This window comes from Phocoena sinus, chromosome 1 (assembly GCF_008692025.1).
Source record: "Phocoena sinus isolate mPhoSin1 chromosome 1, mPhoSin1.pri, whole genome shotgun sequence".
In the NCBI taxonomy this organism is placed as follows: domain Eukaryota; kingdom Metazoa; phylum Chordata; class Mammalia; order Artiodactyla; family Phocoenidae; genus Phocoena; species Phocoena sinus.
In genome coordinates, this window is record NC_045763.1 from 143628236 (window position 1) to 143650045 (window position 21810).

At 40.8% G+C, this 21810-nt stretch overlaps 1 protein-coding gene across 3 annotated transcripts in view; it reads right to left on the minus strand.

Annotated features, from left to right (window-relative positions):
* The window catches only part of CENPF (centromere protein F), a 59611-nt gene extending 46202 nt beyond the window's left edge, over positions 1-13409 (minus strand). For 2 of the 3 annotated variants that reach the window (XM_032646747.1, XM_032646732.1), the window contains exons 1-6: positions 13286-13409; positions 10123-10321; positions 8929-9125; positions 4281-4402; positions 3776-3867; positions 721-1012 (exon numbers count right to left, since the gene is read on the minus strand). In XM_032646747.1, coding sequence (XP_032502638.1) covers positions 721-1012; positions 3776-3867; positions 4281-4402; positions 8929-9125; positions 10123-10284 — 865 coding nt within the window. In that variant the 5' untranslated portion in view covers positions 10285-10321; positions 13286-13409. Of the gene's footprint in view, positions 1-720; positions 1013-3775; positions 3868-4280; positions 4403-8928; positions 9126-10122 lie in introns of all 3 variants that reach the window. The other variant, XM_032646738.1, reaches the window with a different exon arrangement.
* Between the last annotated feature and the right edge of the window lie 8401 nt (positions 13410-21810).

The following is a 21810-nucleotide window of genomic DNA, read 5'->3' on the forward strand; positions in this document are numbered from 1 at the left end:
TGCTAAGCAGTGAAAAAGTCACCCTCCCACATTCTCTAGTAGCTTGTCCTCCAGTAAAGAGCAAGACAGTGTGAACCTCCTCTATTGCCAAAATTAACAATGTTTTTTTTCATTTTTTTCCCCACATATACACAATATTGGTTCCAATGGCACTGGCCATGTGACAGGTCTCACCAGTGCACACAGATGGTGATTTTCAATCTACCATAGCACTGGAAATTATCATCTAGTCTGCAGACTAGATTCCAAAACACCACCTGGCACCCTTGGCTGTCAGCAGCAGCGTGGTGCAGCAGCCAAGGTTACAGGTTTCTCCCATACACACAACCTGGCAGCACACAGCAAAGCTCTCCTACAGACACATGCCACACCTCTGCCCAAAACTGGCTTGTTTCATGGGCCACAAAAGGAGCCAGGGGAGAGCTGTGGGGAGTGTCAACTGTAACCCACCTACTTGCCCCACTCTGTAAAGTCAAAGCCACTCACCCTACTTTTCAAGTCTTCACAGCACCAGCTTTATAGTACAAATAAAGGTACCTTTCCAAATGGTGATATCTTTTCTCATTATCCCAAAGACAGTATTTCACATCACCAGGCTGGGATATTGATCACTGATGGGTCTAACAAAACACATGAGCACTTTCTAGGGCTAAAAATGTCTAGAAATTTCTAGACTTCTAAAATTATCTCAGGAAAATTTAATTTAGCTCAAGAAGTTACCTTGATTCTGGGCTTTGAATTGATCCAAAAGATGAGAATTGCTAGAATTATCACAGAAACTGCTATTAGCATCTCTATTCCCTATTTGCAAAGTTGATCTACTCAGAGTCACTTCTTGTTCCCCAGAAAAACTAGATGCAGAGAAATCTCTCCTAATTGGAGTTTTTAGAGCATTGGATGAAAGACGACTTGGGGTCTTTTCTTGTTGCCATGAGAACACAGATGATGAAGCCTGATGTCGGGCAATGTCCCGGTGATTCATGGTGCTTTGGGGAGTAGCCTGGCTTGCTTTCTGTAAAAACAGAAACTCTTTAGAGCCCTTTAGAAGTCAAAATATTTAAGACTATGTAGTAGACTCACAGACATAAAAAAGCAAACTTATGGTTACCAAAGGGGAAAGCAGTGGGGGTGGGAGGGTGGGTAAATGAGGAGTTTGGGATTAGCAGATACAAACTACTACATATAATATAGATAAACAACAAGGTCTTACACCAGGGGACTACATTCAATGTTTTGCAATAAATTATAATGGAAAAGAATATGAAAAAGTATATATGTATATATAACATATATAACTGAATCACCTTGCTATATACACCTGAAACTAATACAACATTGGAAATCAGCAATACTGCAATAAAAAAAAAAAGATTATGTACTTATTTTCAAATAGATCATAAAGCCATGCCAAGAAGGTAACACTTCCACTGTGTACCAAGAAAGAACATTCATCAAGTCAAGGGAACCACTGGGTCCCAGTAACCAGTGAGGAAATGTTCTAATGGTCAGACTTGGCACTGAAGGGTGAAATCAGTACCATCTGAGGTCCAATCTATTTTAAATGGGCTCAGTTTTTGTATTTATTCTGCATCCCTCATATACTTCATAAAAACACATGTGAGTACTCACTGCCATTTTGAATTCTGAAATTTGATTTTACTTTGCCCCTCCTTGGTCACCTCCCCCGTAGCTTTGCACACTGAGACTCAAAATTCAATACTAACCTAAAGAACTCTTTCAAGAATCTCACATTCCACCATAACACTCTCCCCCAAAAAATGTCGTATGAGGTATTTTTTATTATATAATACACATTTGTGGATTTTCTGCTGTTTTGAACTCTTCTTTTTGTTCTTCTCTCTGCCTGCATTCTGAAAACTATGTGGCTATAGAAGCTGAGTTAATTTTGTTTGTTTGTTTGTTGTTGGTACGCGGGCCTCTCACTGTTGTGGCCTCTCCTGTTGCGGAGCACAGGCTCCAGACGCGCAGGCTCAGCAGCCATGGCTCACTGGTCCAGCCACTCCGCGGCATGTGGGATCTTCCCGGACCAGGGCACGAACCCGTGCCCCCTGCATCGGCAGGCGGACTCCCAACCACTGCGCCACCAGGGAAGCCCAAGCTAAATTTTTGATAGCAAAGGCTTTTCTTGCCACAGGGAAAGGTTTAAGGCTTCTGGAGACTCATAGTCCTCCACAAAATAACTCTGGGAACAGATGTCAGGGCCAGAATTGATACCAATGACTGAACTGGATAACAAAGCACATATTTCCAAGTCAGACCAGAGAATTATTGTTTAATTTTATTCATCTTGTAAGCAATGCCTTTGCTACATATCAAAACCCTGGTGATCTCAAAACAAGGGTTAAAGGCGTAAAAAGAATTTAAATTGTTAAAGCTCTAACAGGTATTTTTTTGATCCTCAGTATTTAAGGCATCTACTATAAATTCAGCCTTAAACTGTTTGCTAAGTTGTGCCATCTCACCAAGTTCATATGTTTAGAATTGTGCCATTAAGTGCCAAACTGGAATTTTTTAAAAAACAAATAACATCGGGCTTCCCTGGTGGCGCAGTGGTTGAGAGTCCGCCTGCCGATGCGCGGGACACGGGTTCGTGCCCCGGTCCGGGAAGATCCCACATGCCACGGAGCGGCTGGGCCTGTGAGCCATGGCAGCTGAGCCTGCGCATCCGGAGCCTATGCTCCGCAACGGGAGAGGCCACGGCAGTGAGAGGCCCGCGTACTGCAAAAAAATAATAATAAAATAAATAATAAATAACATCGTGCACAGAAATGGGAAAGGTATATTCTATAGACACCAGGTATTTTCTGGGTCAGTCCTGAAACTAAAAGCTGGGGTTTCCAAAATACGCATTTTGTTTATTTTATTGATGTTAAACAAATCTTTTCACCCACCTCTCTCTGCTTTTTTTACCCCTATCAAAATGTAATTTAAAACACTTGTCAGCAACTTATTTAAAAGAACTGGGGAGATTACGTTGATAACATTCTCACCTGAAATAAACAGTTCATTAATAATGACCCCCAAACCTCACGTCCCTGGTAGCAATCACCACATTGCGTCAGAAGGCCTGAACAGGAAGCAATCGCCTCCAGGTTCCAAAGCTAGCGAGTGTCAGTTATGACTCTGGCCCCACCCTCTTGAAACTTCTTCTTTATCATTAGATCTTAACAGAGAAGTAATTACATTACCAGAGTTTCCACGGAATTCGGTGAACATTTAATATTTAGGGATAAAGTCACCTCCCCAATCTATTTTACTCTACTCTTACCTATTTTAAAATTTTAAAATACCATAACCAATGAGCCAGGAACTTTATTTTCTCAGTGTAATAAAAATGTGCCAGCCCTATGTAAAGCAGATTTTTCTCTATCCTTGTTGCATCCTATATCCAAGTACTTCTTCAACTGCATACTCTATTAAAAGGTCCATAGGGGGCTTCCCTGGTGGCGCAGTGGTTGAGAATCTGCCTGCTAATGCAGGGGACATGGGTTCGAGCCCTGGTCTGGGAAGATCCCGCATGCCGCGGAGCAACTAGGCCCGTGAGCCACAACTACTGAGCCTGCGCATCTGGAGCCTGTGCTCCGCAACAAGAGAGGCCGCGATAGTGAGAGGCCCGCGCACCGCGATGAAGAGTGGCCCCCGCTTGCCGCAACTAGAGAAAGCCCTCGCACAGCAATGAAGACCCAACACAGCCCAAAGTAAATAAATAAATTAAAAAAAAAAAAAAAAAAAAAAAGGTCCATAATTAATTTACCTTTGCCTGCAAGGCTTTCACCTCTGCCTCTAATCTTTTTCGTTCTTCAACTTCTTTATTATATTTTTCTTTTAGATCTTCATATTTGGAACCTAAACACAGATATTGAGATACAGTTTTACATCGATCACTGATTTCGCAAAGAATCATTATGATAGATCGCCTAGAAATGAGTATCTTAGTACATCAGATAGAAAGAACATTTTGGTTAAGGCAACGGATACTGATCAAATTACTCAAATATCAAAATACATGGAAACATAGGTGTTTTAAATATTCCAAAACTGAATTATGTTTTAAAATACCATAGGATAAAGTGAAAAGTTTAAAGGCTTACTGATGGCTCAACATACTTCAACAGATACACAAATGTATATGTAACTAATGGCTGCTTTTTTTTAATGCTAAAATTAGAAGTTGAATTCAAAGTTGAATGAATTCATTTCTTTGGCAGAATTAAAATCTCAATAAAAGTGCTATTTATACAACGGGAAAATATCCTTACCGCTATAATACTGGCTTGGTGTGAGTGGAGTTGCAAAAATTTTTTGTGGTGTAGTGCATGGACTCAGAGAGACATCTGCAGACTGTGCAGCTTGTTGGCTTCTTTCAAGTTCAGATTTACACCTGTGAGAAAAGGACCCGAGAGGATGGCAAATCAGAGCAACAGCTGTAGAATACCAACACCACACATTCTCAGAAAGCGATAAACTTACAAAAAAACCAACCCTCTAAGAATTACCACTTCATTTATCCAACAGACGTTTAATAAGAACTAATTTATGAGACAGTTCTTTGTCTTCAAAGGAACTCAGTCTAGTTAGGAAAACAGAAATATAGACCAGTAATTACAATGTGATAAAGACGATAATGAAGATCTGTAATAACCACCACAGTAGCAAAGAAGAGTTGGGAGGGTTGGGACACATTCCAATGAAATTTTATATTCTAGGCCAAAGAAAGACACAGTGCTACAAAATACCAGAATTTCAGAAACATAGGAGGAAATTGGAGCATGGGCTCAAATCATAAAACCGGATGGCATTACTTATAATATTGTCATTATAAAAACAGAGATTTGGGGCTTCCCTGGTGGCGCAACGGTTGAAGAGTCCGCCTGCCGATGCAGGGGACACGGGTTCGTGCCCCAGTCCGGGAAGATCCCACATGCCCCAGAGCGGCTGGGCCCGTGAGCCATGGCCACTGAGCCTGCGCATCCGGAGCCTGTGCTCCGCAACAGGAGAGGCCACAACAGTGAGAGGCCCGCCTACCACAAAAAAACCAAAAACAAACGGAGATTTGATATACATATCATGTCTTTTGTGATATTTTTAAAACACATATTAAAAATCAAGTTAACGTAATGCATCTAGAAAAGATACTGGCAGGAAACAGATCCAAAGAATTGGAGAAAGTGAGCTATATACAATCGTCCTTGGGATCTGTGGGTTGTTGGTCCCAAGACACCTGCAGATAACAAAATCCAGGGATGCTCAAGTCCCTTATATAAAACAGCAGTCGTACACTCAGCCCTCCGTATCTGTGGGTGCAGAACCTGTGGATACGAGGGCCGACTGTATTGTATATGTGTACAGAGTATCCCTACCATTTCAGTTGTAACACCCTTCAGAAGCAAACCTAAGAGAGGACTCAATTCCTGCAAGTCTCCAATGTCTCTGAGTTTAACTTAACACAAGAAATAAAATGAACACCCTAGTAGAATGGCTAATGATGTGCACCATTCTCTTTGCCAAGGACACATTACTCAAAGCAGGGAGTGAAGAAAGTAGTGAAGAAAGTGCCTCAGTGCCCTAGCTCTGCCTGCTCCAAATTCAAGCCGGGAAGGAAGAAGCAATGTATGAGCTGAAAATGGCTGCTCAGCAAATCAAATTGTCACATTCGAATTTATAACAGGTAAGAGCCCTCCAACAGAAATGTTGTATTAGCATGAAAAAAGTAACAAGAAATAAATGAATTTAATCTTAATATTTAACTCCATATTTTCCATATTGTAATTTCAACTTATAATCATTGCAAAAATCATTAATAAGATATTTTACATGTTTCTGTACTAAATCTTCAGAATTTGGACTGGGTTGTGTCCTTCCAGCACACCTCAATTGACACTAGCCACATTTCAAGTATTCAACAGCCACACGTAACCAGTGGCTACCATATTGGACACTGCAGGTCTATAGACTTCCAAAGGTGTAAAAACGTTGGTAAAACTCCAGAGATGAATTTTGAAGAACTTTGCAAAACTAATGTTTCTTTGCCCTTTCAAATTCACATCTTTTCAGTAAAAAAAAAAAAAAAAAAAAGTTTATTAATTTTAACTATTAAATAAAAGTATACCCTATTATTTTTATAAACCTTTGTATCTCCTGTCTCCTAGGGAGAGAAAAAACACAAATCATCACCACCAAAACAAACAAACAAAAAAAACACGAAATTAAGCTGTTTTCTCCTAGGTCTAATTTAACTATATGAGATTGCTAATATTCACCAGTTTTTATTTGTTTGTTTCTGTTTGTTCGTTTTTTGTTTTCTTTTAAAAAATAATTTGCTGAGGTGAAATAATAAATTATTAAACCAATATTTCTAACATTGGCAGCCAAAATGTTCTTTTCAAAGAAATAATTATTCTAGCATACTGAAGTGAGCTTCCTACTTCCCGAGCACCTGCTTTCCAAAACAAATGCCTCTCTTTCATTCATTCATTCAACAAATATTTGAGGACCTACAATTGCCAGGCGCTAGGAATACAGTGATGAACAACACAGACCAGGATAGAGTTTAGGAAAACAAAGAACTCAACAAGACAGAAATTTATTTATCATTCTAACATTGCAAATTATAGATAGCCACCTTCCCACATGGATAGGAAACAAAATTAGAAAAAGATTTCTGTGCACTTAAATTATCAGCTTCACCAAAAGACAAGCATATAGTTGTCCCTAACAATCTACCTGCAGAAGATTGGTTCCAGGACCCCCTTGAATACTAAAATGTGCAAATGCTCAACTCTCATATAAAATCACATATGTAGTATTTACGTATAACCTATGTATATCCTCCTGTATACTTTAAATCATCTCTAGGTTATATGCTATGTAAATAGTTGCCTGCACGCAGCAAACTTAAGTTTTGCTTTTGGAACTCTCTGGAATTTTTTTCAAATATTTTTGACCCTTGGTTGGTTGAATCTGTGGATGCAGAACTCATGGATATGGAGGGCAAACTGTAATTTTTAAACGTTTTAACTTTCAAAAGTATGTTTCCTTTGTAGGTAGAATTAAGATTGCAGCTATGCCAGGAAAAAAAATTCTTGGCATCAAAATATTTATTAATTACAAATGGAAAAACAGTAACTTTATAATGCAGAAACCCAGATAAACACCCTAACAAGCGATCGGTTTAAAAGTCAAATTAAATCATGTACACTCTGATATGATGCATGTCACTACTATACACATCACTATAAAGGTGTGTCACTGCCTCTGTGGTATTCTTACCAAAAATTCATAACCTCAGTCTGACCCAGTGATTCTCCATCCGGGATGAATTTGCCCTCCCAAAGGACATTCGGCAATGCCTGGCAACATTTTTGACTGTCAAAATTTGGAGGTGGTGTAAGTGCTACTGGCATCTAGTGGGTAGAGGCCAGGAATTCTAAGTATCCTACAATGCAGCCTACAGGGCAGCCTTCCACAACAAAGAGTAATCCAGTCCAAAATGTCAGTTCTGCCATTGTTGAAAAACAGCAGACGAACCCAAATTGAGGACTATTCTACAATAAAGGAGACTAGTGCTCTTTAAAAATGTCAAGGTCACAAAAGACAAGAAACCATCAGAGCTTAGAAAAAAAAGTAACTAAGACCCAGCACAGCCAAATAAATACTAAAAAAAAAAAAAAAAAAAAAAAAAAAGTAAGAAAACATCAACTAAATGCAGTGTGGAATCCTGGATCAGAAAAAGGCCATTACTGGAAAAATGAGTGAAATTCCAATAAAGTCTGTAGTTTAGTTAATAGTGTTGAATTAATGTTTATTTCTGATTTGGTCATTGTACTCTGGTTATGTAAGATGTTAACAATTGTTTCTGGAAGTCTAAAGTTATTTCAAAACAAAATGCTTTCTTAAAATTTTTGGGTGTATATTCATGGAATTAACAATAGGGCAATTTGCTAAAGTCTTTTTTGCTTTCAGTGTTTATCACTCCTTGTTATTTTGACAAAATTCCACTACTAGAACAAGAAGATTCCATTTATAAGCCAGCAGTGCTCAAGTCCCATTAAATTTATTTTGAATAATGCCTCTAGTTGTTTGGGGGATTTTTTTTTAATGGAAAAGTAGTAATAAGCACCTTTTTTTATTGCCTAAATATGGAATTGATATTGGTGAATTGATTATGTAATGCTTAAGATGGAAGATGGGTCTCTTGGATGGGGACCTCAGTAGGAAAGTCTTCTAGACTTCACTTCCCTCCTCTCCAGCTGAGATTCCATGGCACCCAACTTCAATCACTCTCTTCCAATATCCTCAATTATTCCACTGTCTTCTATCCCATCACCCTCGCCCAAAAACCCTAAATCGATCCTCCTGTATACCTTCTCAGCATTTATATGCTAAAGAAAGGAAAAAAAAAAAAACTCATTAAACGCTATAGATTGGTCCCACTATAAATTCCTGGCCTCCAATCTCAACTGAGCCCTCAGTGCTCCTCAGTCGTTTTGAAGTTCCCTAGTTCTCTGATTCTCTACAACAGCTTTTCCACGCAGAGAAAACAGAAACCATCAATATAAGCCATGCTTTAACTTCCCTCCATTTTTTCAGTAACCACTGTTGATAGTTTTGGTATTATTTATTATTGCATACCCTAGTAACAAACACAGTGCCTGGCACATGAACCAGATTAATAAACATATAATGAATAAGCTAGCAACCATTTAGTGAATTTACATAGTACTGAGCCATGCAACAATAGGACTGAAGCATATAAAAAAAGAATTAATGTTCCTCAAATCATTGTTCATTCCACTGGAAAGAAAAAATGTCAATGTGTAATAATTACACCATAAAAGGAAAAGATAGCCGCATCTGATGAATATATACAAAGACATCTATAATAAATACCATTCCCCAAAAAGTTACCTTTTAAGTTCCTGTTCCAGTTTTTCTATTTGCTTTTTGCTTGAGTTCAGTTGTCCTTCTTGGAAATTCACTTGTGACTCCTTGACTTGAAGTTCATGAGAAATCTTCTGCTTAGTCTTCTCCAGATTTTCACATATTTCCATCAAGCTTTGGTTCTCCCTTTTCAGGTTTGCACCCTCAGCTTTTTCATTCTCAACCTAATGCAGATTATTCAAAAGGAACTAGGTCTCTTACTCATGAATTTACCAAATAGTATCTGTTAATCTAACACTGATGACTAAGTTTCTGAGATATGGTTGAAAAAGTCCAGAAGTCAGTGCTTGATGTACACTGAAATGTTAGATGATCTCACTTTGAAGCCTATTGATAGAAAAGTTTTGCAAAGTCATGTATTACAGTCTTTGGTTAGGGCTACACAAACCCATCCTAGAAAGAGAGGCTTTAATAGGCTTTCGAGAATTAAAAAAAAAATCAAAAATAAATCTTATAAACCCTCCCTTAGCTATTCATTTTCAAGTTCAGCTGCTAAAGCCAGTTACTGTAAGAAACTGAAAAATTCTCCCAATAGCAAAAACATTTTAGGAGCAGTAATTGTATTACTATGGGTTGGCTAATGCAAAGATACGAAAGAAGTACTATTTAAGTTTCCATTTACTAGTCCTGGAGAGAGGTGGGAATACCAAGGTGAAAAGCTCACTCTCAGAAAGCAATATCTATTTGGACTGCAAAGTGCTCTAATATTGATCCCAGATTCGGAGCCAGAGATTTTCGGCCATTTTAGTGCAGAATGCAAAAGCGATGCCCAATTCTTTGTCCTAAACAGAAGTGAAAATGGAACTCAGCAGCCCTACACATTAGCAGGTAAGCAGAAATAAAAACAAAGAACGGAGAAAATGAGGTAATTAAAATAAAAATGACTCAATTGGGGAGGGGACTTCCCCTGTGGTCCAGCAGTTAAGACTCAGCTTGAGCTTCCACTGCAGGGGGCGCGGTCCCATCCCGGGTCGGTGAACTAAGATCCCACATGCCACGCGGTGTGGCCAAAAAAAAAAAAAAAGATTCAATAAAGGAGAGGAGGGGGGATTACCACCTGAAGATGGCAAAATCATTTTTCTCTAAATTGAAAAGACCAAGACAAAACCATTCGTCCAAATAATGAGATAACAGTTTTAAATACCAGCATTTCAGTGATACCTTCTGTTTTTGCTTCTGCAACGCAGCCTCCAGGGTTTCAAGTTGAAACTGCCTTTGCTGCCTTTCTTTTTTCAGTTTGTCGAGCTGTCCTTCAAGCTCTTGAATTTTCTGAAGAGCTCTTGTAGGCAGGCCTTCCTTCCATTCTTCCAAAGCCCAGCTCATTTTGCTCTCCTTTATTATTCAAACATTTATAAATAAACTGAAAAGAATAAACAACCTGTTGGTCTTACTATAGTAAAAAGAAACTTACAGTCTCAGAGACTAACTAATCTACATAACCACCTCTAAGAATCAAGTTTCAAAACTTCATGTTCCAAAAGATAACAAAGTATAACATCCATCTTCTCCACCCTCTGCAAGGTGACTACTAATAACTGACTGTGAAGTGTCAATAGTACACAGTATGCTTGTTTGGCTTCCCCTTGCTTTCTGGTTTTCTTGTATCTCATTTTTGACTCTTATATGGCTACCTGCTTTCTACCACTCAGTTTGTTTTCATTGTACAAGACATGAATATTTTGCTATAAGGTTTCTGGTGAAATAGGTCTTACAGGACAAATAAAATGCATGATAAGTTACTTTGCAAATGCTCTTCTTTCCTCTCTTCATGTCATTAATTCCCACTCATACTCTGTCCCTCTTCCTCCAGGAAGCCTTCCCTGAGGACAACCATCATAATCTGGTCATATCTCCCCATCAGAGTCTCTCATGGCACAGGTACCTCCTTTTCCTCCCAAGAGGTTATCATTTGTTGAGTCAATGCATGCATGAACAAAGGGTGAATGACATACTAGCACTAGAATCACTGCAAAATGCAGTAAAGTCATTCTCCAGAGAGACCCTGACCAGGAATCAGGTATATAGCCTTAGGGATTCAAATCCCTGCTCAGCAGCCTACAAGATGCACGACCTTGGGCATGTTATTTAACACCTCCGTGCCTTGGTTTCCTCATTTGTAAAATGCGAATAATAATGGTGGTGGTTCCCTAAAGCTTTAGAACAGTATCTCCTGGTAAGCTTTCCATACATATTAGCGATTGTATTAGTCACTGAAAACGCTTTTTCATTTGTATACTGATGCCTATGGCACCAAGATAGAAATGGCCTACCTCTTTCTCAGACATATCTTAGAAAATTTAAATCAGCTGGGAGAAAAGTATGGCAATTATTCTTTATTCATTAGCCTTTAGAACTTAAATGAAAGAAAAAGCATTCATTTTCCAGTTCCTTTAGCAACAGGATGAGAATCCGTTTTTTACTAAATGAAGTCCACAACCATTTTTAGCGTTTTGTTTCAGTCGACTTTATCAATGACATTTTTTATCAGAACAATTAATAAATAGTTGATGAAAGTACTAAGTATAATAAAACTTTTTCCAAATATTAAAAGAGAAGGAAGGGTCTCAGAAAACACATACTTTAGTATCAAGCCTTGGAGAGCTGTTTTCTCTGCCATTCTCACCTCCCACCCCACCCTTTTAGTTCTTTGAAACCATTCCCATTTACCCAAAAACTACTTAAAGGAGTCTCATGCCGCTCCACCAACAAAGGACAATTTTCACTGCCCCAATAGGCTACTCCTATTCCAAACTAGCTTGCTCATTCAGGGGTTCACGGGTGGGTATATCATACCTCAGAGGCACACAACTACAACTCCTGAACAATTCTGCCAGCCACTGAAATCATGACATCCATACACCATAGCGAACAAAATATTAAAAGGAGCAATTTAAAAAGATGATAGAGATGATGGAAATAAACAGAAGGAAGACTGGCAAGTTAAATGCTTTTCCATTTCTAAAGTCTAAGACACAGCAACAAATAAATGGTTAAAGCAATCACCAGACCCAAGCTAATTCTGATTAGAGGGGACTTTGACAGATTAAGGCATTAACCATTCAACAATCTCTATGGAGCCACTGGGAGAAAAGGACAAAAAATGCAATCCTCAAAGATGTGAGGGGCAGGGCTTCCCTGGTGGCGCAGTGGTTGAGAGTCTGCCTGCCAAGGCAGGGGACACAGGTTCAAGCCCTGGTCTGGGAAGATCCCACGTGCCACGGAGCAGCTGGGCCCGTGAGCTATAAATACTGAGCTCTGCGCGTCTGGAGCCTGTGCTCCGCAGCAAGAGAGGCCGCGACAGTGAGAGGCCCGCGCACCGCGATGAAGAGTGGCCCCCGCTTGCCACAACTAGAGAAAGCCCTCACACAGAAACGAAGACCCAACACAGCCAAAAATAAATAAATGAATAAATAAATTTATAAAAAAAAAAAAAAGATGTGAGGGGCAAAGGGATGGGAGTGGGGGGCGGGGGTGGGTGATGTAGAAAAGCCCTGGATATCGAGGTTCCTGCAAAAAAGATCTGCAGGACTATCTTCCTTCCAGAAAATACTGTTTCTGTCTTAACCGTGGGGAGGACACTCTCCATGCCCGAATCACTCAACCCCAGAAAGTGCCCGAGGAAGCTCTTTTGTGACCTTGTGACTCGCCCACCCCCGGCACGGCAGGCCCGTTTTGCGCTTTCCCTTTATCAGAATTCCCCATCTCCACCAAGAAACCCAAGTTCCCGCCTAAAGTGCCACCGCGGAGCCTGTGAATGAAAACTCTGCCTGCTCCTCTAGACCAGGCTCAAAGTCATTTATTTCTGAGTCCTCATCCCATAGCGGAGCCAGGAACACAGGCGCAGCCAAATGAACGTGGAAGGCGTGAGAGAAATGCTCTCGCAACTAACAATAGGCACACCAACCTGCTGCCTGGATCAAAACCCTCAAAACTAAAGTTTGCATTTCCTCCACGCAACAAAGGACCGATGTCCAAATTTCAAATAGGCGCGGAAGGCTGCTAGTAAATACCTGCTGATCTCCCAAGTCTTTTACCTTACAAAGGAGGAAATTGATCCTCCAAAGGGCAAGCCCGTGACCGAGCAGGGCCTCCGGACACTAGTGCGAGCCCATTTTTACCAGGAGCAGAGGGGGGCCGACACCACAAAGAACTTGGCCCGGGGCCGATTCCCCAGTTCCGTCAGAAGGGAAGAGGCGGCGGCCCGCTGCACCTTCAGTGCCTAGGAGGGCGATTCCACAGGCATCCCCGCCCAGTAACCCCCTGCAGAAGGCCAACAGCTCCCTCACTCCCGCCGCCAGAGCCGGGACCCAAGCAGAACGCTCACCTTGCTGGCAGAGTCGGGAAAAACCCGACTCAGAGAGTCGGGCCCTAGTACAGCCGCCGCGGGCTGGAGCACAGATTCCAACTCAAACTGCCCGCGACCGCCACCCGTTTTCGATTCGCTCGCTTCCGGCCCAGACCAAACTCATCTCAAAGCCTATTGGTCACTGTCATCAGCTGTCAGCCAATTCGCTTCCGTGCACTCGGAATGCCGCCTTTGATTGGTCCTTTCGGATGGATTTAAAAATCAAGCCACCAAAAAAAAAAAAAAAAAAAAAAAAAATCAAGCCACTGGAGCAGAGCGGCCGGTGCTGGTGCTACAGGGTGTTTTGTTGTTGTGGCGAGGCGGAGTCCACGTGCTTTAGCTGAGGCTGGGAGGCGTTATGAACCGCTCTTTCCGCAAAAGCCAGGGAATGGGCAGACTGATTAGGAGGGTGAGGCCTATCGGCTACAGCCCGCGGGAGTGTGCTGTCTGGTGAAAACTCAATACTGTACACACATATCTACTTATTTATTAAATATATAACTTAGGACATAAGTACTGTGCTGCCATGTGTTCTTCATCCCGTGTCATTCTTAACAATTCTTTGAGGAAAATATTCTTATTTTTATTTAAAAGTTAACTGAAGCACATAGAAGCTAAGTCATTTGAAATTGAATCTAGAACATGCAGGATCTCACTCTTAACTGCTGTTCTCTAGTGATCATATTCTAAAGAGGTGATTCTGAACATCTGTTAGCTGGGATTCCAGGGGAGAACACCGTAGCCAGAAAAATCGTCGAAACAGGATGCAACCTCTCCTTTTCTATGAAGCTCACTAGTATTGTGGGTATTTATGTACCCGTTTTATTTCTCTCAACTAAAAATAAGCTTCTAAAGGCAGGAGCAAAACAATGAATTGTTAAGTTAATACATCTCTGATGCTGTTGTCTTCCTCAATAGATTCCAATCTTTCTGTCTCCCTCTCTATCTTTTATTAGACCGTTCCTGCAGCCCCTTACCTTTCACTGAAATTCCGCTCATCCTTCAGTACACCATTCAAATGCCACTTTCTTCTTAAAATTTCGCTATTCCCACCCACCCCTTAGAAATAATAATTTCCTAGGCCTTTCCTAGAGCTTGGTTTATACTTCACTTTTAGGATTTTTGCCGTGTCTTATAATGGATGGGTAGATAAATATAGTTATACATATAGATATCTATGTTTACGTCTGGCTCCCCTTCAGACTCAGAAATTCCTGTAGATTAAAATCTTTTTAAATTCATCTTTGCATCCCTAGTAACTCCCGAGTAATTTTACACATAGAACTTAAAAATAAAATTATCTTGGGAAGTAAAACTGCCAGCTGGAGAAAGGCCTTGTTCTCCAGTCTCCTTGAAGCCCCAAGGAGAGAGGAGGGAGCAGGTCAGGGAAGAGAATTTTATGAGACACTCTCCCTTATCAGTCTAGTATCTGGCTGTCTGGGGATTTGAACCGAATTCTGACGCCAACAACAATTCCAACTATGTTGCTTCCCAGGGTAATTATTCAACTATGTATTAGCTGCCTAAGGAAAACAGAACTAGAAAGACGTGTAATAGAGGATTCTCAAGGTTTAAATGAGAAATTTGCAGTTACTATTCTTTCATTCATTACTAAGCAGATGTCTATTAGCGACCACTGCATAGCCAAGCTTTGTGCTACACCATTCTATAATAAATAATAAAGAAATACATTCACTTCTTGGACAAGGGAATTATGTGATGGAGACTATTGTAGCAACCTCAGTGATATTTCTGTGACTTAAAATTTATGATTCCCTTCCCCTGCCTCTATTTTTCCCCAGCTTTGTTTTTGGCTAGCACCATAACTAGAGGAACTGATGAAATAGCAGTGGATACTGAGGCACAATTGTTAGAGAGGATTAATGAGTCACCGTGGTACGCAATCCAGGTTGACAAGTCTACCGATGTTGACAACAAGGCAACAGTGCTTGTTTTTGTGCAATATATTTTTCAGGAGGATGTGCATGAGGATATGTTATGTGCGCTATTGTTGCCAACCAACACCACAGCTGCAGAATTATTCAAGTCCTTGAATGATTACATACCAGGAAAACTGAATTGATCATTTTGTGTCACTATATGCATGGACGGAGCAGCTGCCATGACTGGACGGCTTTCTGGTTTCACTACTCGGGTCAAAGAGGTCGCCTCTGAATGTGAGTCTACAGACTGTGTCATCCATAGAGAGATGCTGGCTAGCCGAAAAATGTCAACTGAACTTAACAGTGTTTTGCAGGATGTGATTAAGTTGATAATGAACAATTATCAATATTATTATCAATTAATATTATCATGTATTAAAATACATGCCCTTAGCTCATGTCTGTTTGCGCAGCTCTGTGAGGAGATGGACGCAGAGCACACACGTCTTCTCTTACACACAGAAGTGAGATGGCTTTCTAAAGGTAGATCACTGGCCAGAGTTTCTGAGTTATGAGAGCTGCTCTAGAGATTTCTTTTAGAAAGAGTCACCACTGGCAGCACATTTTAGTGACACAGAATGGGTCGCAAAACTTGCTTACTTGTGTGACATATTCAACCTGCTCAGTGAACTCAATCTGTCACTTCAGGGGAGAACGACAACTGTGTTCAAGTCAGCAGATCAAGTGGCTTCATTTAAAGCCAAACTGGAATTCTGGGGGCGATGAGTGCACATTGGGATTTTTGACATGTTTCAAACATTAGCAGAGATTTTGAAAGAGACTGAGCCAGGGCCTTCTTTCTCCCAGCTGGTGCATGATCAGCTATCTCAGCTTTCAAAAGACTTTGAGCGTTACTTCCCAACCACAAAAGACCCCCGAACTGGGAAGGAATGGATCCGTGACCCATTTGTGAATAAGCCAGGTGAATCGATTTTGTCCGTCCTAGAAGAGGATCAACTGCTTGAGATCGCAAATGACGGTGGCCTTAAAAATATGTTTGAGACAGGGCTTCCCTGGTGGCGCGGTGGTTAAGAATCCGCCTGCCAATGCAGGGGACACAAGTTCAAGCCCTGGTCTGAGAAGATCCCACATGCCGCAGAGCAACTAAGCCCGTGTGCCACAACCACTGAGCCTGTGCTCTAGAGCCCGCGAGCCACAACTACTGAAGCCTGTGCGCCTAGAGCCCGTGCTCCATAACAAGAGAAGCCACTGCAATGTGAAGCCCGCGCACCGCAACAAAGGGTAGCCCCCGCTCACCGCAACTAAAGAAAGCCCGTGTGCAGCACGAAGACCCAACACAGCCAAATATAAAAATAAATAAAATAAATAAATGTTAAAAAATGCATGTTTGAGACAACTTCAAATCTTCATACGTTCTGGATTAAAGTCAAGTTGGAATATCCTGAGATTGCCACAAAAGCACTGAAAAGCCTGCTTCCATTTCCAACATCCTATTTTTGTGAAGCAGTTCCTGTTACACAATGTAGTGATTCGATATTTCTACACATTTCAAAATGATCACCACAATAAGTCTAGTTACCATGGATGTTTAACTTTTTAAGAAACATCCTCAGTCTTTTCCAAAGTGGTTGTATATTTCACATTGCCACAATACATGAGTGTTCTATCTCTGATCCACATCTTCACCAACATGTGGTAGTCAGTCTTTATGTCATTCTAATTGGTGTGTGTATTTCACACTGGATTTAATTTGCATTTCTCTGATGATTAACGACATTGAGCATCTTTTGACATGCTTATTATTTAGTTGTATATCTTGTGAAGTATCTATTAAAATATTTTGTCTATGTTTTTATTAAGCTGGTCTTCGTATGATTTCCCATATATTCTGGATACAAAACCTTTGTCAGATATATGTCCATTGTTTGTCTTTTCAATTTCTTGATGATGTCTTTTGAAAAGCAGAAACATTTGATTTTGATGGAGCCTATTCAATTTTCTCCTTTATACATCATGCTTTTTTTTTGATAAATCTCTTATCCCAAATTTGCAAAGACTGTTTCTTCTGTTTTCTTCTGGAAATTATATAATTTGAGCTTTTACATTTAAGTTCATGATTCATTCTGAGTTTATTTTTGTGTATGGTGTGAAGTTAGGGTTAACATTTACATTTTCCCATATAGAGATCCAGTTATTCTACCACAATTTGTTGAAAAGGTTATCCTTTCTTCATCGAAAATTAGTTGAATATACAAATATGGATATATTTCTGCCTCTCTATTCTGTTCTACTTATCTATATGTCTATCTTTACACCTGTATCACAGTCTTGATTACTGTAGGTCTTACAGTAAGTCATGAAATTAGGTAATGTATATACTTGATTTACATTATGATCTTTTTAAAATTGTGTCATCTATTCTAGGGCCTTTATCTTTCAAAAAAATTCAGAATAAGAATATAATTTTTCTAAAAGCCTTCTGGAATTTTGATTGGGATTGTATTCCTAGGTGACAGATAAATGGCCAACACACTTGGGTTTCACTTGATTTATATTACCAGAAAGATTCAAGCATTGGCCCAGCAGAAAGCTGAGAGCCACTACCGTGCAAAATCAAGGCGGGGCCCTGCGTTTGGCCATATCATCTGCAAACCTAATAATACTAGAGATAACTGTGGCCAATAAGGCCAAGCCTCTGGCAAGCCTCAAGGAGAAATTCATTGCACAGACTCCCCAGCTTCCTGGAGCAAAGCCATGTTTCCTCCAGTAGAGAATGACTCACGATTTGAAAAAAGACTCCTGATGTGCTACCGGCTTTATTAAAGACTGAGCACCTGACCTTGGAATATCAGGTATGTCCATCACTAGCTGAGTATTGTCAGATCCACCAAGTCAGGGGTTCTAGTGGGTGCAGCAGCAAGCCATTCTATGATGGAGCCCAAGCCACAAATAACTTACATAAATAAGTGGCCACAAGTCACCTGTTCTGTTTCACCAATGCTTTGTCTCAATGCACATCTATGGTCTCATTGTGGGTTCCCCAAACAAGCCAAAGAGGAGAAAATGCCTGATCCTCGTTCACAGATGGGTTGGCTTCATATGTTGGGGTGTCCTGAAAACAAATTGATGCTCCCTACAGCACCACAGGGGGGCATTCCAGTGTGCAGAGCTGTGAGCAGAACAGTTGATTGTCTGCTTCACATGGAAGAAAAGGTAGCCCAAGTTCAGGATATACCTCTGGGCAAATGATTTGGCTGACATGTCAGGGGCCTGGAAGGAGCAGGATGAAATTATTAGAGACATAGAGTTTTAGAGAAGAGGGTTTTGGGTAGACCTTACAGAAAAGAGAACAAAGAGTTTGAGTCTTTGGGTCTTATGTCAATGCCCTCTAGAGAGCATCCACCACAGAGAAGACACAACCAGATGGACAGGATGATTGGTCTGGTGGATTGTCCAGTGGATGCCCTCAGTCACCCGAGTGCACAATGGTCCCATCATCAGAATAGCCATGGTGTCAGGGATGTGGCTATAGATGGGCCCAACAGCATAGGCTCCCTCTCAAAAAAGCTGGTCTAACCACTATTTCTGCTGCATAATCAACCTGTCATCATCAGACCGACACTGTGTCCTCAGTATCCCAAGTAAAAACAACCAACCAGCTTCTTGATGGCAAGTCAATTGTATTGGAGCCCTTCCTGTCTAAAGGAATTGATACCCACTCCTGATATGGGTTTATCTTCTTTTTCTGCAGTGCCTCTGCCAGAAATACTCTATGAAGGGCTTATAGAATACCTGATAACAGTCATAGAATCCTGCATAAGATTGCCTTGTGCCAAGGGACCTATTTTATTGAGAAATGTGTACATGACCATGGGATTTGCTGGTTCTACCATATGCTACTTTTTTCTGGAAGTAGCTGGTCTAATACTGTTTGACTTGAATTGTGTCCCCCATAAATTCATAGGTTGAAGTCTTAACTCCCAGTACATCAGAATGTGACTTTAATCGGAAACAGGGTCGTTTCAAATATAATCCGTTAAGTTAGATGAGGTCATTAGGATGGGCCCTAATCCAATATGACTATGTCCTTATCAAAAGGAGATATTTGGACACAGAGACAGAGACACAGAGAGAACACCCTGTAAAGAATAGAGTTACGCTGCCACGAGCCAAGGGACACCAAAGATGGCTGCTAAATGACCAGAAGCTAGGAGACAGGCATGGAACAGAGTCTCCCTCACAGCCAACAGAAGGAACCAATCCTGCCAACAGCATCTCAAACTTCTAGAATCTGGAAACGTGAAACAATAAATTTCTGTTGTTCTAAGCCACCAAGTTGTTGGTACTTTGTTATATCAGCTTCAGGAAACCAATACAAATACCATATTGGAGGGACTTCCCTGGCGGTCCAGTGGTTAAGACATCACCTTCTCAATGCAGGGGGTACAGGTTCGATCCCTGGTCCGGTAGCTAAGATCCCACACACCTCGCGGCCAAAAAAGCAAAACAGAAGCAATATTGTAACAAATGCAACAAAGACTTTAAAATTGTCCACATCAAAAAAATCTTTTAAAAAAATACCATATTGGAATAGCCTATTAACAGCTCAGCTAAGGCAACATCCTATAGAACTGGGGAACTATCCTCCATAACGCACTATCTGTACTGAACCAATATATCAAGCTGTGTCCCTCATAGCTCGAAAATCCAGATCCAGATGCCAGAAAGTGGAACAAGGATTAGCCCTTCTCGTTATCACTCATAATAACCCATTTGTGTTTCCCATTCTAGTGTGGGCTCTACTGGGTAAAGTGGGGAGTGGGGAACACTACTCCCAGTGACACAAAAGGGTTCCACAAAATCTGAAGCTACAACTCGTCTCTTTGTTTTCCTTATGTGGGTGGAACAGCAGGCAAAGAAAGGAGTTACAATACTGGTGAGTTTACTCAACCTTGATTATCATGAGAAGCTAGAATTGTTACTATGTTAAGGGGACAGGGAAGAATGTGTCTGGAACTCAGGGGGTTCACTGGGGTACCCTTATGTGTTTGTGTATTTGATAATAATAGTGAACAAGCAATTGCGGCCACCGCAGCCTGACAAGGGCAAGGCAATCTAAGGCCTGACCACTCAGATGAAGTTCTGGGATCCCCTACCAGCCAAATAAATTCGACCAGCCAATGCTGGCCAAGGATGAGGTCATCTAGAATAAGTGGTAGAGGAGAAAGCTGATGAATCTCAGTCATGGCCTTGGGACCAGCAGGCACTATTAGCTTATTCCACTGTTTCTCCTGCACAAAGTCCTTTCTAGAAATGTGGCCACCGCTTTGAAGGCACAATGACAAAGCAAATTTAATAGGGGGACAGAGGGATCTAACTAGTGTAAGCCGTGGTCTATAGCAGGTACTTTATGACATCCCCTTGGCCCAGCTCTGATTTCAGCCACAGTTGTGGTAGACAGTTCTCTGTGGCCTCAGACTCTTTCTACCTCAACAAGCCATAGGTCACTCCACCTCTCTGCTCCAGGGCTTTCTCTGAAGCTGAGGGAGGTCACAGCACAGCTTGGAAACATGGGGACAGTCACTGTACCCAGGAGCAATCCTCAGTGAATGGGGTCAGGAGGCATCAGATAAACATCCAAGGGTTCCATCTTCCCCATGGGCAATTCTGGTAGATGCTGGGAGAATCAAGCCACTGGCATCTACAGTAACAACTGCAATTTGTCACCCTTCTCTTGGCTTCTCCGCTTCCCCTGTCTCGCTTTCGCTGCTCCCTACTTCCCTTCCTGGAATCATCACCCAAATAAACTACTTCCATTCAAATCCTTATCATAGTCTCTGCTTTTGGCAGAACTCAACCTAAACAGAAGTTGCCATACACGTATGATTTATTATTTTCAACAGGTGAAAACTCCATCGTGGTCCCAAATGTTTTAAAGCTTCTATTATGTAGATAGAACCTCAGCTACCTCATCTGTGAAATTAGAAGTGCAATCATAATGCATTTGCCTGGTGTTGATGGTTTTAGACCAGGGGTTTCTGATAGGTAAGGGGCATGCTTTCATGCTTAGTTTGTGCATATCTAAACTTTGTTTGACCATGGAACCGTGAATTAACACATTCTTTGGGACAAGAATTAATTTTCAAAGCTTAATATTAGGGGATTTTTGAACCCTCTAGGAAAGAGAGGCTTCGGGGTAAATATTTAAATATTCAACATATTAGCATGATTTAAATAAAGTTGATCACAAAAAATGTGTTCAAAATCTTCATATGTTTTAAATAAATTCATTGCATGGACACTTGCTCAGTAACATGTACTGAAGCACAAGGAAAAGGATCTTAAGCTTTTGAAAAGCTTTTTCTATTCGCACCACTAGGTGATCCCCTATACTATGCCTTAGAAAGTCTTTAACCATTACTGCTGTCTCATACATCCTGGTTTACTACATTAACCTTCTACCTCCCACTCCACCTTCCCTTAGTGTATCTAATGTTCTTGTTTACTCTCTTTTCAAAATAACACTTGCTTGTTTAAAGTAGAGGAAAATAAAAGGAAAAAATAATAGCTCATAATCCTACTGCGTATAAAATCTTTCTT